Below are 14353 nucleotides of genomic sequence, written 5' to 3' on the forward strand. Positions count from 1 at the left end.
GCAGCACTAAAGCAAACAGACATTGTCAAAGCTGCCATGTTGCACCGAGACAACGGAGCTTCTTTCGGGAAGTCCATTAAGCCAGCGTCAGGGGTGAGAAGAAGTGTGTGTGTGTACATTAGACACTGTGAGGAGATCCCTCCCCGATCGCTTTCTGCTTACCTCCCATAAGGCAGCCAATGGTGTTGAACCAGGCTGATTTGTTAATTTGTTTTTTTCAGATCCCTTTAATCTGCCAGATAAGCGACTCTACCAGCTGAGCAAGCACAGTAATGAGGGATTTATACTCACAGTTTCACAGGGAGAGATATTAAAAGGCAACAGTTGTGACAATAAGCATAAAATTAGTTCCAAAAAGTACCAAGCTGTTGTACAAAAACTCATTAACTCTCAGGGTCATTAAAAAAGCATTTTTTAGTTATGCATTAATTATAATTATTGTGATATACAGTATTTTTAATATGCAGCGTTTACAAAAAAATCAGAGAGCTTACTTCATATGCTGTTTTGAATCTTCATCCACTAAGTGTGTTTTTCTGTCTCTATTCCCTAGGTGGCATGTATGCAGTTCATCAACATCGTCGTGCACTCAGTGGAGGACATGAACTTCAGAGTTCATCTACAATACGACTTCACCAAGCTGTGTCTGGATGACTACTTAGACGTGAGTTGAGACGTAATGCTGCAGGAAAACTGGACAGACAGACAGAACACGCCCGCTCTTAATATTCAGCTCAGTCCGGAGCATAGCATGTCATTACAGCACTCCTGAGACTGCAACCACTGAAAAGCAGTCAATAATGGCTTTTCCATTACTTCAGAAAAAAAAAAAAAAAATCAGTCAGTTCAGTGAATCCTCATCTCCTTCCTCGCTGCAGAGGTTAGATCAATGCTGGCCTCTGAGTCTGAGAAAGTCAGCTTCATGCAGGGAACTGGAAAAAAAAAATTAATATCTCCCTCTCTCTCTCCCTCGCTCTTATCCTCACGCTCTCTTTGTTTGTATGTTTTCCAGAAACTAAAGCATACGGAGAGCGATAAACTGCAGGTTCAGATTCAGGCCTACTTGGACAATGTGTTTGACGTGGGAGCCCTCCTGGAGGATGCAGAGACCAAAAACGCAGCGCTGGAGCGCGTGGAGGAGCTGGAGGAGAATATGTCACATGTGAGATATGTCCCTCGATTTTTTTGACCCTCTGAAATGACACAAACTCCTCAGTCCCTCTTGTCTTCTCTACGCATGAGCATCCAGAATGTCAGGATGTTGACCGTGTGTTTGAGGCTCTGTCACGCTTGTTTGCTTATCACACAGTGTCCTCAGCCTGGGATTTCCTTTGGTCTCATGCGTTCACTTCACCTTATTATATACGGACACACTTTTTGTAACTTTCAGTCATAACGATGCATTAAAGTAAAAATATATTCTGTATTTTAAATATCTGACATCTTGCCCCGCTGGATCTCTTGACATACCGAGTTGGATCTTGTCATCACGATGAGTTCACTGTGTGACCTTTTCCTCCTGGCTATTGTTCTCGTAGATGACAGAGAAGCTGCAGGACACGGAGAATGAGGCCATGTCCAAGATCGTGGAGCTGGAGAAGCAGCTGATGCAAAGGAACAAGGAGCTTGAATCCATCAGGGTCAGACTCTCAACATTCACATTCATCCTTTTTCATTCGGTTAAAGACAAATGCTCACAGTACACAATAAAAAATTAAATTCAATAGTTTTCTTTTAGGTAACAATTCTCAGGCCTTTGTTAGTTTTTAGGTTTTGCAGTCTCTAATAGAAAGAATGGAATATAATAAGGTTATTAACACAATATTTATGCTTCCACATATGCAATATTAGATTCACTGCACATCCATTTTTATGCAGTAGTTATACAGTAGTTTAACCATAAATCTGTACTAATGGCAACAAATATTCCATATGATCATGAATGTTTAATCGGAAAACGAGATATTTGCAACAGCACTAGAAAGTAGTCAGCATGTAATCGTCTTTGTAAAAGAAAATGATTTCTCTATTCCTGCTTTTTAGATGAATACTTCTTTAGATTTGTTTTTCTCTCTTCTCCACAGCTCCTCTCATGACCATACAAGCCCTAACTTACTCTGTTTCTGTCTCCCTCCCTCACAGGAAGTCTACAAAGATACCAGCTCGCAGGTGCACACGCTGCGGCAGAAGTTGAAAGAGAAGGACGAGGCCATTCAGCGCCAGTCTAATTTAGAGAAGAAGATCCATGAGCTGGAGAAGCAGGGCACCATCAAGATCCACAAGAAGGGAGATGGAGACATCTCTATCCTGCCCTCGCCACCCTCAGGAGTGGAGGGTTTGCCGGGCGCCGTGATAGGAGGAAACGGTGCATCTGTCGGTCCAAACCATGTGGGAAGTGTAGCGGGCACGGCGGCTCAGCCACCACCACCTCCTCCGCCCCCTCCGCTGCCAGAGAACGGCACATGTAGGTTTATTCACACATAAACTGTAAATCATGACATGGAAAAAGAAAAGACAGGACAAAATGTATAATCTGTTATTCCTGTTAACCTTCTCCTTACCGTCCCTCCTCTTTCCCAGTGCCAAATGGTCCGTCATCGATTAGTCCTGCAGCTGCAGCACCTCCCCCGCCTCCGCCGCCTCCACCTCCACCTCCACCACCCGGACCAGAGATGTCAGTCCCTCTGCCCCCTCCGCCTCCTCCTGTGGCCCCCCCACTGCCAGGCTGTGGGACCCCAACAGTCATCATGAACTCTGGGTTAGCAGGTAAGATCACCGAATTGGCAAAAATAAGCAGGTTTGTGTAAATGTTTGAGAATGAGAGTAATGTGATACGCAGTGAAAAATTATACTATAATGAGCAAAGCAGCTTCTTAAGCAGCTTTTTAAGTAATCTGCAGGATTTTACTGGAAACACTGTATTAGAAACATTAATAATATATATTTGATACTGTTACTGTTTCACTGTATTGTATCATTTGGATTATTAAAGTATTAATTTCCACAATAAACACATTGTAAAGGGCTGCAGTTTCACAATGACATGATTAATAAAACACTTGTAGCTCCTGCTGCAGCTTTGCTTGCTTTGTTGGAACTGTAAGGAAATCCAGCTGTATTCTAACTACTTTGCTCCACAGTAAAGTTAATGTTAATACCAACTCAACACACAGTAAAATCTTTCCAGTCGCTGGAAATCTGACGAACGTTTGAAGCAGCAGGTGCTGCAGGAAGACTTTGAAGCAGCTGCATGCATGTATAGTGATGAGTTTGCCAGTAGCTACTAAATTCATTATTCTTATATTTGTTTTTCAGGTCGTATTTTAGTTGGGGGACTTGAGCAGAGTATTGGTAAAAAGATAAATGGATGGATAGAATATTGTAATCTGGTGTTTGATGTTGTTGTAAATGCATAAGTATAAAACTGAGTTCAAACAACAACAAAACTTAACTATAAATCCAACCAAAAGCTGTAATTTTATGTATATTTAAAGGATAGGTTAACAATAAAAAAATGAACTGCTCGCTGTAATCGTTCCTCCTGTTCATACTGACCATTAGAAGATCCCCATAAATGTACTTAGAATATAAGCGATGAGGGACAAAATCTGCAGTCCTCCTTTTGAGCAAAAGTGTATTTAAAAGATTATCTGAAGATAATTTGAGGTTTCACTCGTCAAATAAAAGATATCTTCCACAGTTAGTCTTTTTAGTAAAAATGTCCCTCTTTGTGATGAATAGTGTTTTCCTGTTCAGCCTGAAGTGGAAGGATCTGGATCATAACAAAAAGAGGGAATTCTGCACTAAAAAGACAGTTACTTTGAAAAACATTGACTCATATTAGCTTCAAGTAAACTTTTAAATACATGTTTGCACGTAAAGCGGGCTGTGGATTTTGTCCCCCATTGCTTACATTGGCCATTATGAACAGGAGGAGCAAGGAAAACATGTGTCAACGCTCATTTGGCTGACTGTTTTTTTAAAAAAAGTGTGAACATTTCAAAACACATTTTTAAGGTTTCTCCTCATTGTTGAGTTGTTTTTAAAAATTACTGAAACTCTCAGGCTATCAAACCTCCTGTCAATCATACTCCTGCTCCTTTCTGTAACTATGTATTCACATGTCAAGTGTCATAACTAAAGCTGCAGAGCGAGGAAAGCAGGAAAACATTAGAAAACACCAACAATGCCAGAAATGTTGTTTGCACTCGTCAGTAAACTTTAGACGTCCCTGTGACTTTTATGTGGAAAGTACAGATCCTTTACTATGTGTGTTTGAGATGTGCATGTTTAAGCTTTCTCACTAACTCTGCCAATTTCTTAATGATTTGTCTTTGAATTGTTTCTTTTTCTGCCAACCAGAGGGACCCATCAAACTTTTCTGTAGGTTTTTGCCTGTCATGTTTGGTGTTTTGTCTCCCCCAATGTTCCTTTCCTTTCCCACAACTTTTGAAAATGGTATTTTCATAAGGAAAAAAAAAAAAATTCCCAAACATATTTTCTTTTTATTTCTTTTTGCATCTAACATGGGCTCGACGAGATCTATAACCCACATGTTCCAAAACACATGGACCATGACTTTATGAATTCTCTTTGTTTCTGCTTTTGTCTCTTTCACAGTTAGACTTGCTGTGAAAACGATGATTTTAATCAACAAAGAAAATACCAAATTTCAAAATCCTGCATGGTTTTACCTTCACACCTTGATGTAGTCACAGTGTTGTGATTGTGTGTGTGTGTGTGTTTGTATGAATTAAGTATTGCTACATCTCAAAGTGTTGGTTGCATGCTGAGACAAAATGTGCTGTGGCACGCAGATGATAGAAAGTGATAAGCACTGTGGGGAGCTGGAATGCTGTTTTCGTTATCGTTCTGTCTCTGAGGACACTTTATGTGGCACTGTGACAAAGCAGGGTGCCACCTTGATGCTCAGCTTCAATCTATCAGCCCAGGTGTCCACAAATAGCTATAATCTCCCTGATAAATAGTTTGTCTCCAGGCCAGGCAGGAAATCCTCACCATATGCACCATTTACTGTACTTTATTTACCCTGTGGCCTTATTTACCTGCCTGCCAGAGGCTCAGAGGCTTCACTCTGCATGAAAAAAGTAAAAAAGAAATGTTTAGTCTAAGAGACCAATATGGGCAAAAGAAGCATTCAGTTAAATTAACATTTATAAAGTGATCAAATGGAAGTGGGATTGTATGTTTTTATAGATCAGACAGATGCGTCTCATCCATGTGTGTCACCATATCCGAGATACCTGTCCACCCATTCACCAATCTCCCCGCGCATGTGACAATGTAATTGTGTGTGTGTACTCTGACACAAGACAAGGACACTATATTAACTCCTCTTTGTCCTGCCTAGCCGTTAAGATCAAGAAACCCATCAAGACAAAGTTCCGTATGCCCGTCTTCAACTGGGTAGCCCTGAAACCCAATCAGATCAACGGGACTGTCTTCAATGAGATTGATGATGAGCGGATACTCGAGGTAAGAATCTTCTCTCGATTAGCAAACGATCAGTCAGGTTCTGTCCGCTTTCAGCCTGAGAACAGAACATAAACTGCTTGTTTGTTTGGCGTCTCTCAGGACCTGAACGTGGATGAGTTCGAGGAAATGTTTAAGACGAAAGCTCAGGGTCCGCCGATCGACCTCAACATGAGCAAGCAGAAGGTCATCCAGAAGGGACCCAACAAGGTGACGCTGCTGGACTCCAACAGGGCAAAGAACCTGGCCATCACACTGAGGAAAGTGGGCAAGACACCGGAGGAGATCTGCAGGGCAATTCAGATGTAAGCCAGTTCAAAATACTTTACCCGATTGATGATACTAAAGAACGCATGTTGTGATACAAAGCACACGTGTTTTATTCGTGTGAGCATGTTATCAAATGGTCTGTGTCTTGTTTTAATGTGCTCCCGTGTCTCTGCGTCTTTCAGCTTCGACCTACGGACCCTGCCTGTAGACTTTGTAGAGTGTCTGATGCGCTTCCAGCCCACAGAGAACGAGATTAAAGTCCTGCGGCAGTTTGAAAAGGAGCGGAAACCGCTGGAAAGCCTGACGGACGAGGACCGCTTCATGATGCAGTTTAGTAAGATCGAACGACTTATGCAGAAAATGACCATCATGGCCTTCATCGGCAACTTCTGCGAGAGCGTGCAGATGCTCACACCGGTGAGAACCAGCAAAATTTACAGTGAAATTACTAGTTTTTTTTAATGTTGTGACCAGAGAAAGACACAGCTCTGTATTGAATTCATTCTCTTTGTTTCCCCGCAGCAACTTCATGCAGTCATCGCAGCATCTGTGTCCATCAAGTCGTCACAGAAACTAAAGAAAATTCTAGAGGTTAGTGAACTATTTGTTTCCAGACTGGACGTAATGTTGAATGAATGTGTGGGATTCCTTTCTCACATTGTTACTCCCTCCTGCTCTGCAGATTATCTTGGCACTTGGAAACTACATGAACAGCAGCAAGAGAGGAGCCGTGTACGGATTCAAGCTGCAAAGTTTAGACTTGGTGAGTCACCTCCGCCTGCCTTTTATAAAGCTGCTCTGCTTTTTTTTTCTTCATTGTTTCCGACACATCTGATTTCTCTTTTTAATTCCTTTACAGCTACTCGATACCAAGTCGACGGACCGTAAGATAACGTTGTTACACTACATAGCCAATGTGGTACACGAGAAATACACGCAAGTTTCTCTCTTCTACAACGAGCTGCACTACGTGGAGAAAGCCGCAGCAGGTGAGCCCTCAGAGCAGTCGTGTTTGTTTGCAAGTTAACAAGCACTTGTGAGATCCTGTTTCCACCACAGGGACAGATTCTTGTGCAGCGGACGTACTCGCAGATTCTGTTTCTCTTCAATTGTTAAGAAGATACATCTGCTCGTGTTCACAGTGTCGCTGGAGAACGTCCTACTGGACGTCAAGGAGCTGCAGAGAGGCATGGAGCTGACTAAAAGAGAATACAGCATGCACGGCCACAACACCATGCTGAAAGACTTCATCACACACAACGAGAGCAAGCTGAAAAAGCTGCAGGACGATGCCAAGATTGCACAGGTAAGACGAGCGTGCCTCGCTTTGCTATCGATCAAGGTGACAGGGTGTTAAACGATGACCTGAATGTTTTTTTTTAATCTGTCGTATGTCTTTTTAAAAAGGATGCCTTCGACGAGGTGGTGAAGTTCTTCGGGGAGAACTCCAAAACCACGCCGCCGTCCGTCTTCTTCCCCGTGTTTGTGCGTTTTGTTAAGGCTTACAGGGTGAGCTGGATAATCATCTCACACACACACACACAATCACACAAAAACACACAACCTGGCTTATGTCACCACAGCGGCTGGGGAGGGTCAGAGTGGGGGGAGACACAGATTATGCCCTCCGGTGTTGTTACTACACTACAATGTAACATATTTAAATTCAAACTGCATTCATGACACTTCACTTACCACATTTCACGATACTGAAATAGAATCTCAGCTTGCACGGCATATTAAGTGAAACTGTCGAGTGCTTTTTAAAATTCGACGCTAAACTCAGTCGCTGTGTGTACATGACGTGTGCGTATATTTGATCTCTTTAGCAAGCGGAAGAGGACAACGAGCAAAGAAAGAGACAGGAGCAGATTATGATGGAGAAACTTCTAGAGCAGGAGGCCATGATGGAAGAAGACCAGAAGGTAAGTCACCCTTCTTTCCCAACTTCCCTCCCCACCCCCGCATCCCTTTACCTTCCCCCCCCTCCCCCTGCCTCGCTGTCTAGGGCAGGAGGCTACAGCGGATCATGTAAACTAGAAGGTAAGCCGGCTCCACTTCCTCCCCGCTCCCCTCCTCCTCCTCCTCCTCACTTCCTCCAGACTCCTGATCACAGGATTAGTTGAGCACCGACTGCCTGCTGGTTATAGTTATATCTGGTTCTACAGTCTGACACCCTGCTGAGCCACGTCGCATCAGCTCAGGATCAGTGAGATTATACTTCTTAAATGGTTTTAATTAACACACACACACACACATGCACTAAAGGGTAGAGTATGAAACCGCTGTGTGAAAGCATCTAAAAGAAATTACAGGTGGGAAAATCTTGTGTAGATTAAACTTATTAATAGATGTCAAGTGATGTCTTGGTGTGTGTGTGTGTGTGTGTGTGTGTGTGCTCCCCAGTCTCCATCTCATAAGAATAAACGGCAGCAGCAAGAGCTGATCCAGGAGCTCAGGAGGAAACAGGTGAAAGACAGCCGTCACGTCTACGAAGGAAAAGATGGAGCGATTGAGGACATCATCACGGGTAACCTCACCCGGGTCACACACACACACACACACTCATACATGCATATAGGGTGCTCTGCATGAAGCTCCTCTCCTGTGCTACATATTCAGTCTTTAACAAAGGGTTTCTAAACCAACTAACACAATGACTCTGGCTTTTTCAAAAAAATAAAATCAGCTGTCAGATGTTTGAGAACTGAAGGCCTTACCTAACAAGCGCAAACATGAACTGACAGTCCAGCTAATCCAGTGACATTCTGAGTCGGCTCAAATGTGTGTGATGATTATTGCTTATCTTATCTGCTCTGTCAGTGCTTTGTAACACATCTGTATGTAGACAAGGCCAGGTTGTAACTAGTTATATTAATCATTCAGAAGGGAATAAATACATTTTTTGTTTACTGAGGTGTGATGACACTTGTCGTGGCCAGTGGTGGAACATAACTACGTATATTACTCAAGTATTAAAATACAGATTGGAGGGACGGACTTGTATTTTACTGGAATATTTCCATTTCATTGTTGCTATTTCATACTTCTACTCTAGTACATTTCAGAGAGAAATATTCCACTTTTCAATTCAAAGTGCTTTACATAAAACTTAAAAGGCATTAAGAAAAGAAACACAACATAGAGACAATTTAAAGAAGGAGACATGAAAATAAAATTTAAAAGGAGTAAAATAAAATAGAAGATAAAATAAGGTAAATAGAATAAAACAGATGAAACAGGAGAATAAACATTGTAATGCGAGATATGAATAAATTGTTCCAAATTTAATTCATAAAATAATAAAAGGCAGTAGCAAACAGAAAAGTCTTGATTTAAAAGAACTGAGAGTCGGTGCAGACCTGCAGTTTTCTGGGAGTTTGTTCTGGATATGTGGAGCAAGAACACTGAATGCTGCTTCTCCAGGTTTAGTTTTGACTCTGTACCAGACGACCTGAGAGGTCTTGATGGTTCATAACGTAGCAGCAGATCAGAAATGTATTTTGTAGCTTCAGCGCTTTATAAACCAACAGTAGTATTTTAAAATCGGTTCTTTGACAAACAGGAAGCCAATGTAAAAGATCTGAGATCTGCAGTGATGTGATCCACTCTCCCGGTCTTCATATTTATCCTGTTATCAAACAAGTTGAGTCCGGTCCTCCCGCCAGTTAATAATGAACGGATTTGGTCTTTGAAAACGGAAATGATGTCCATGTTTATTTGCATATAGAGCGGGGAAGTGAGATCCGATCACAAGTGGTCACTCGGGATGCATGTGGAGACGCCAGGTGTAAACAGACGTACTTAACGCTGTCCACTTGTGATCGGGTCACCCAAGATACACGTTAATACCAGGTGTACACAGGGCCTTAGAGAGGACTCAAGCAGCAATTTGCTGAATCAGCTGCAGCTGTCTGGTCGACTTTTTAGAGAGATTTGTAGAGACGCTGTTACAAAACGGTCTGCAAAATAGGATTTTATAAAATTACAAAATACAATGAATTGTTGCAGATTTAAAACAACCCAAATAAAGTAGTTTCAACTCCAAAATGGTGCTTGCATATTAAAGCATCAGTGGTAACAACACAACAATGTAACATATAATAATATAACACTCACATGGGTAATTTTTCTGCATAATGAATGTTTTTGATACTTTGAGTACCGTTTTCTGAGAATCCTTCTGTACTTTCACTGAATAAGATAGTGAATACAGGATTCCTTGTAATTTCTACATTGAGGTATAATGTTACTTAAGTAAAGGATCTCAATACGCTCCTCCACTGGCCACAGGAACAATAATGTCACTAGTCTAGATCCCTGACAACTGAAATGCAGATTGATCCTGTAACAATAAAATATTGTTAGATTCTAACAAATAAAGTCAGAAAAAGGTGAGTTTTTGCTCACTAGCTGCCTACCAGGCCTTTCAATAGAGCATTAACTGCTATTAATTAACTCTCAAACACTCTTTATGACATTTCGGGCCCCTCTGATGCTGTTGTTTGGTATTTGCTTAGTGCTAACCAGTGCTAAACCTCTGTAGGAGTCTGCTTTTCTTATATTGTGTTTGTCTTGTCTTGGCTGTTGTCCCTGTTGTTCTCAATGCAGTGCTGAAGACCGTGCCCTTTACCGCCCGCACAGCCAAGCGTGGCTCTCGGTTCTTCTGCGAGCCCGCCCTCAATGAGGAGTACCATTACTAAGCTTATAGAACTGTCTCTCTTCTCAAAGGTTGCTGGAACACGACGTTCTCTTCTTTATTTCTCTCCTCCTTCTTCTTCTTCCTCCTCACACAACCTTCGCATGCCTCTTTACACTCCTCTTTAACCGTCATGCTCACCTCTTCGCACTGGGCCCGATCTTGTGGTTTTTGGAGACACACATGCCTGAGTGTGTGTGTGTGTGTGTGTGTGTGTGTGTGTTTGTGTGCATTCACATGTTTTCTCCCTCCCGAGCATGACTAGGTGTTGGGGGTTTAACGGTTTTTCTCTGCCCACCTGCATGAAAGTGTGACACCCCTCATTTATCGTCATAATTTTTTCAGCCATGGCAAACCATAATGTCACAGAAGGAACAGTCGCCAAGGTCACTCTTATCTGTGCTGACAGGAAATCGGTGAAGACCATACTTTTTTTTCCACACAGCAAGTAATGGAGCTCACAAGTTAAGCTACGAGCTGCCATCTAGTGGTCGTAGATTGAAAACAAGCACCGAGCTATGCATGTGAATATGTGATCTGATCTGATTAGATGCTAATTTAATGATCCAGTGTGGTCAACATGTTGTAATATACAGTAGTGTGTATATATACAAGCTTCAGTCATCATCATATTGTTCGTTCCAGCTATTTACACGGCAGGTTTGACTAACTTCATGATTGTGTAAGAGTCTGTGGCATTATCACTTGCTTTTTGTGTTTCAATCAATGTGTTATTTTAAAAAAAATCAATGTTTACGTGTTCATTATGACATATCATCATTTGTTGCTGTTGATACAGCTTCTTGCATGCTGATTGCTTCATCCCTGCCACTTTCCCATAATGCATCCCTGCTCTCCCGGTTAGCCCTGCCGCCCACTGACAGGTCACCTCTCTGACAGATGTTTGTCGGTGGTCTGGCAGGCTCACTAACATGCTGCATGATGTGTAGAAATATAGAATCTTTTGATTTTTCAGCGCTCCTATTTTTGTGCAGTTGCTACTAACATGCAGCCAGGTTGTTTCACTGAATAGACATCTGCAACGGATTCATTGGTGATCAGTGTTTCCCTGGCTGCATGCATGCTTTGGTTGGTTTTTCGGTCTAGATGCTGTTGAACTTAACAACCCCGCTGTGTCCTGGAACCACTTTTATTTTATTTATTTCAGTTTATATTTCCTTTTGTACTGGGATTTGGAAATGGGTTCTCCTTCTGTCCTGCTGGTAGCAACTTTGCAAAGCAGCTGAGTTTAGTAGCAGAAAAAAAAACAACAACAACAAAAAAAAAAAAAGCTTTGATCCTCCACTCCATCCCCTCCATCTTCCTCTCCCTGCCAGTGGAACTAGTTAACATCCTCCAGCTCTGTCACCTCTCTCGCCCTTGCCCCATGAAGGCCTTTCCCCCCGCCCCCCCCCCTCCATGCAGCCTGCTGTCACTTTGCTTTGCTCGCGCAGCGCTCTCTGTGCAAAGCCACTGTGAAATGTTGGGCTGACATGCTGTGGTCAGTCACCCCCTTCTCCATTTTTAACCTTCATTTTGTCTTCTCTTCATCTAGCCCTAAAGAAGAATAATATTACTAAATTTCCCAATGTCTACTCGAGGGTAAGGAACTCCTCCAGTAGCACTCCTGTAGTGGTGGATGTGTCCCAAACCTGGCAAGCATCTCTTTATTACCTCCCTCCCTCTTTTTTTTTTATTATTTTTTTTTTACTGTCATCTCTTGAAGGGTTTGACCTACCTGTCCCTCTCTTTTCTCCTCATTATTCTTCCTTCATAACAGTACGTTTGGATGTCTAGTGACTTAAAAAAAATACTCTTTATAGTAGTTTCTTTACCCTGGAATTAGATCACTTTTTATGGGGAGGATGCATCTTTGTTTTACAATATACATCTCATGTCTTGTAGATTCTGGCTTACACTTCAAAACCCTGTGGTCTGTCTCAGTCGTAATACCCAGAGACAGCTGACCTGCAGGGCTTTTTTTTTTTTTTTTTTTTTCTGTGTAGAACTCATGCTGCTTTGAAAGACAGGCTGCCAGCACTCTGAGCATGTGGGCTCATCAAAATGCCTTGACATGATGACTGACAGCTCTTTTATTCATCCACCCCCCCTCCCTCCCTCCTTACCCCGTCCGACCCCTCCTTCCCTCCCTCAGATTTGAGGAATCAGCCCTACAGACGAGCAGACGCCGTGCGGAGGAGTGTCAGGAGACGCTTTGATGATCAGAACCTGCGGCCGGTGAACAACGGCGAAGTGGTCATGTGATGAGGGAACAGTGCATGTGCTCGGGGGTGAGGGTGGGGGTGGGGGGGGGATATTGAGGCTGTGTAGCGTCAAGAGAGGGAGAGACAGAAGGTTGGAAGAAGAGTGAAGGACGATAAGTGAATGATGGGTGTAGTAGCAACCATAGAGATGAGTATGTGTGTATATATATACAGTATATATATATATTACATAAGAATACACGTTATTCCATGTCTGTGGTATAGTAGCAGCAGCTTTTCTCTATGAAGGACTGGGACGTGTGTGGGACTGAATTTAAAGCGTCTGAAAGGTTGATTAAGGAACCTTAGACAAGCCAAGTGCCTGAACTTATTTTTGTTTGATGACTGTTTTTTTTTTTTTTTTTTTTTTTTTAAATATCCCCACTTCAAGCAATACAACTTGACCTGGCTTTAATCTTAAGATGTGTAAAACTGGACTTGCGGTGGCCTTAAGAGCCACGTGAAGAGATGCTTCCTCGGAAACATGATGTAGAATGTACGGGACGTGTCCCCTTCAGCTGTTACAAACATTACATCTCTGGTGTTGTTAACACTCTGTAGTATCTCGGTTACATTCCAGTGCTCGTTTCCATTCCACATATTATACAACGATTTTCACATCTCATGAGGCTTCTCAATTTCTGCTAAAAGGGCTGATGATCAGGCATGAAGAAAGTGATCAGAAAGTGATTAAAATTCTATATTTGTACTTAAGCAAGTATAAGGAAGATGAAGAATGAATGCAAAAGATTAAAAAGAAGTAGCTTCAATAAAAGAGCGAGCTAATGTGAACTGTATATATGAGGCCTCTTCAAACTGGTGCATACCGACTCCTCTCGCATCATTTGTTGCTACAGTTAAAGGGTCAAACCTGATTTTGTGGATCTTAATCCACAGTCGGGTGCACGCTTACATGAATTTCCATTTAAAATGTTGCATTTCTGTAGCAGCACAGCAACTGTCTGGTTTCTGGGAACAAATCAAGCCTGTAAAAGACTTAAAATGCATCTTCTGCCACATGCAGAGAGAGCAAAGAAAGATACTGAACCTTACTGGATGATCTCATTGTCAAAACTGGAAATTTAAGTTAGCATTTTATCTCTGTAAATGATTTACAGATTTAGTCATTTTCCCGGCTACTGCGTCTGCTCATTTAACTGTAATTTTAATGTATAGTATTTAACCACTGAAAAAGATTCCTTTAAGTTCATGTTTTCATCTAATGTGTCTCCATGGTTTTCACAGCACAGTCATTAAAAACATGGCAAAAGAAAGTACACGACACACACGAAAAAAAGTTTCCTAACTGTACAGATATTTTGCTACAAACCATGTTTTTTTTTTTGTTTTTTTTTTACTTAATTCACATTACCAGATGGTTAATATTGTACATATTGTTTAAACAAAGTTTTCATTGCCTTGTGCTATACAACTTGAATGTTATTTTAACTTATAGTTTTTGTTTCCATTTTTTTTTTTGTATATTTAATTAAGCCAAATGCAGCCAGAATCTACAGTAGTGTGTTAAGTCATAATGTCTTGCTGTCATGCAGGAGGCACCGGATCACTGAATTTGCTTGTGGGTGTGTCACAGGTGTATCAAAACCAGCTACACGAGCATGAAACA

General features: G+C 41.8%; 1 protein-coding gene across 1 annotated transcript in view; it reads left to right on the forward strand.

The window, feature by feature from the left end:
* Nucleotides 1–14092, forward strand: part of fmnl2a (formin-like 2a) — a 55564-nt gene extending 41472 nt beyond the window's left edge. Inside the window, 16 exon segments of the mRNA XM_067603423.1 lie at nt 554–664; nt 1013–1162; nt 1539–1640; nt 2143–2464; nt 2581–2766; nt 5372–5496; nt 5596–5798; nt 5946–6180; nt 6286–6354; nt 6446–6526; nt 6623–6752; nt 6906–7069; nt 7171–7272; nt 7593–7688; nt 8170–8293; nt 12618–14092. Coding sequence (XP_067459524.1) covers nt 554–664; nt 1013–1162; nt 1539–1640; nt 2143–2464; nt 2581–2766; nt 5372–5496; nt 5596–5798; nt 5946–6180; nt 6286–6354; nt 6446–6526; nt 6623–6752; nt 6906–7069; nt 7171–7272; nt 7593–7688; nt 8170–8293; nt 12618–12727 — 2310 coding nt within the window. The 3' untranslated portion in view covers nt 12728–14092.
* Nucleotides 14093–14353: the final 261 nt, after the last annotated feature.

This window comes from Thunnus thynnus, chromosome 11, assembly GCF_963924715.1.
Source record: "Thunnus thynnus chromosome 11, fThuThy2.1, whole genome shotgun sequence".
NCBI classification, from domain to species: domain Eukaryota; kingdom Metazoa; phylum Chordata; class Actinopteri; order Scombriformes; family Scombridae; genus Thunnus; species Thunnus thynnus.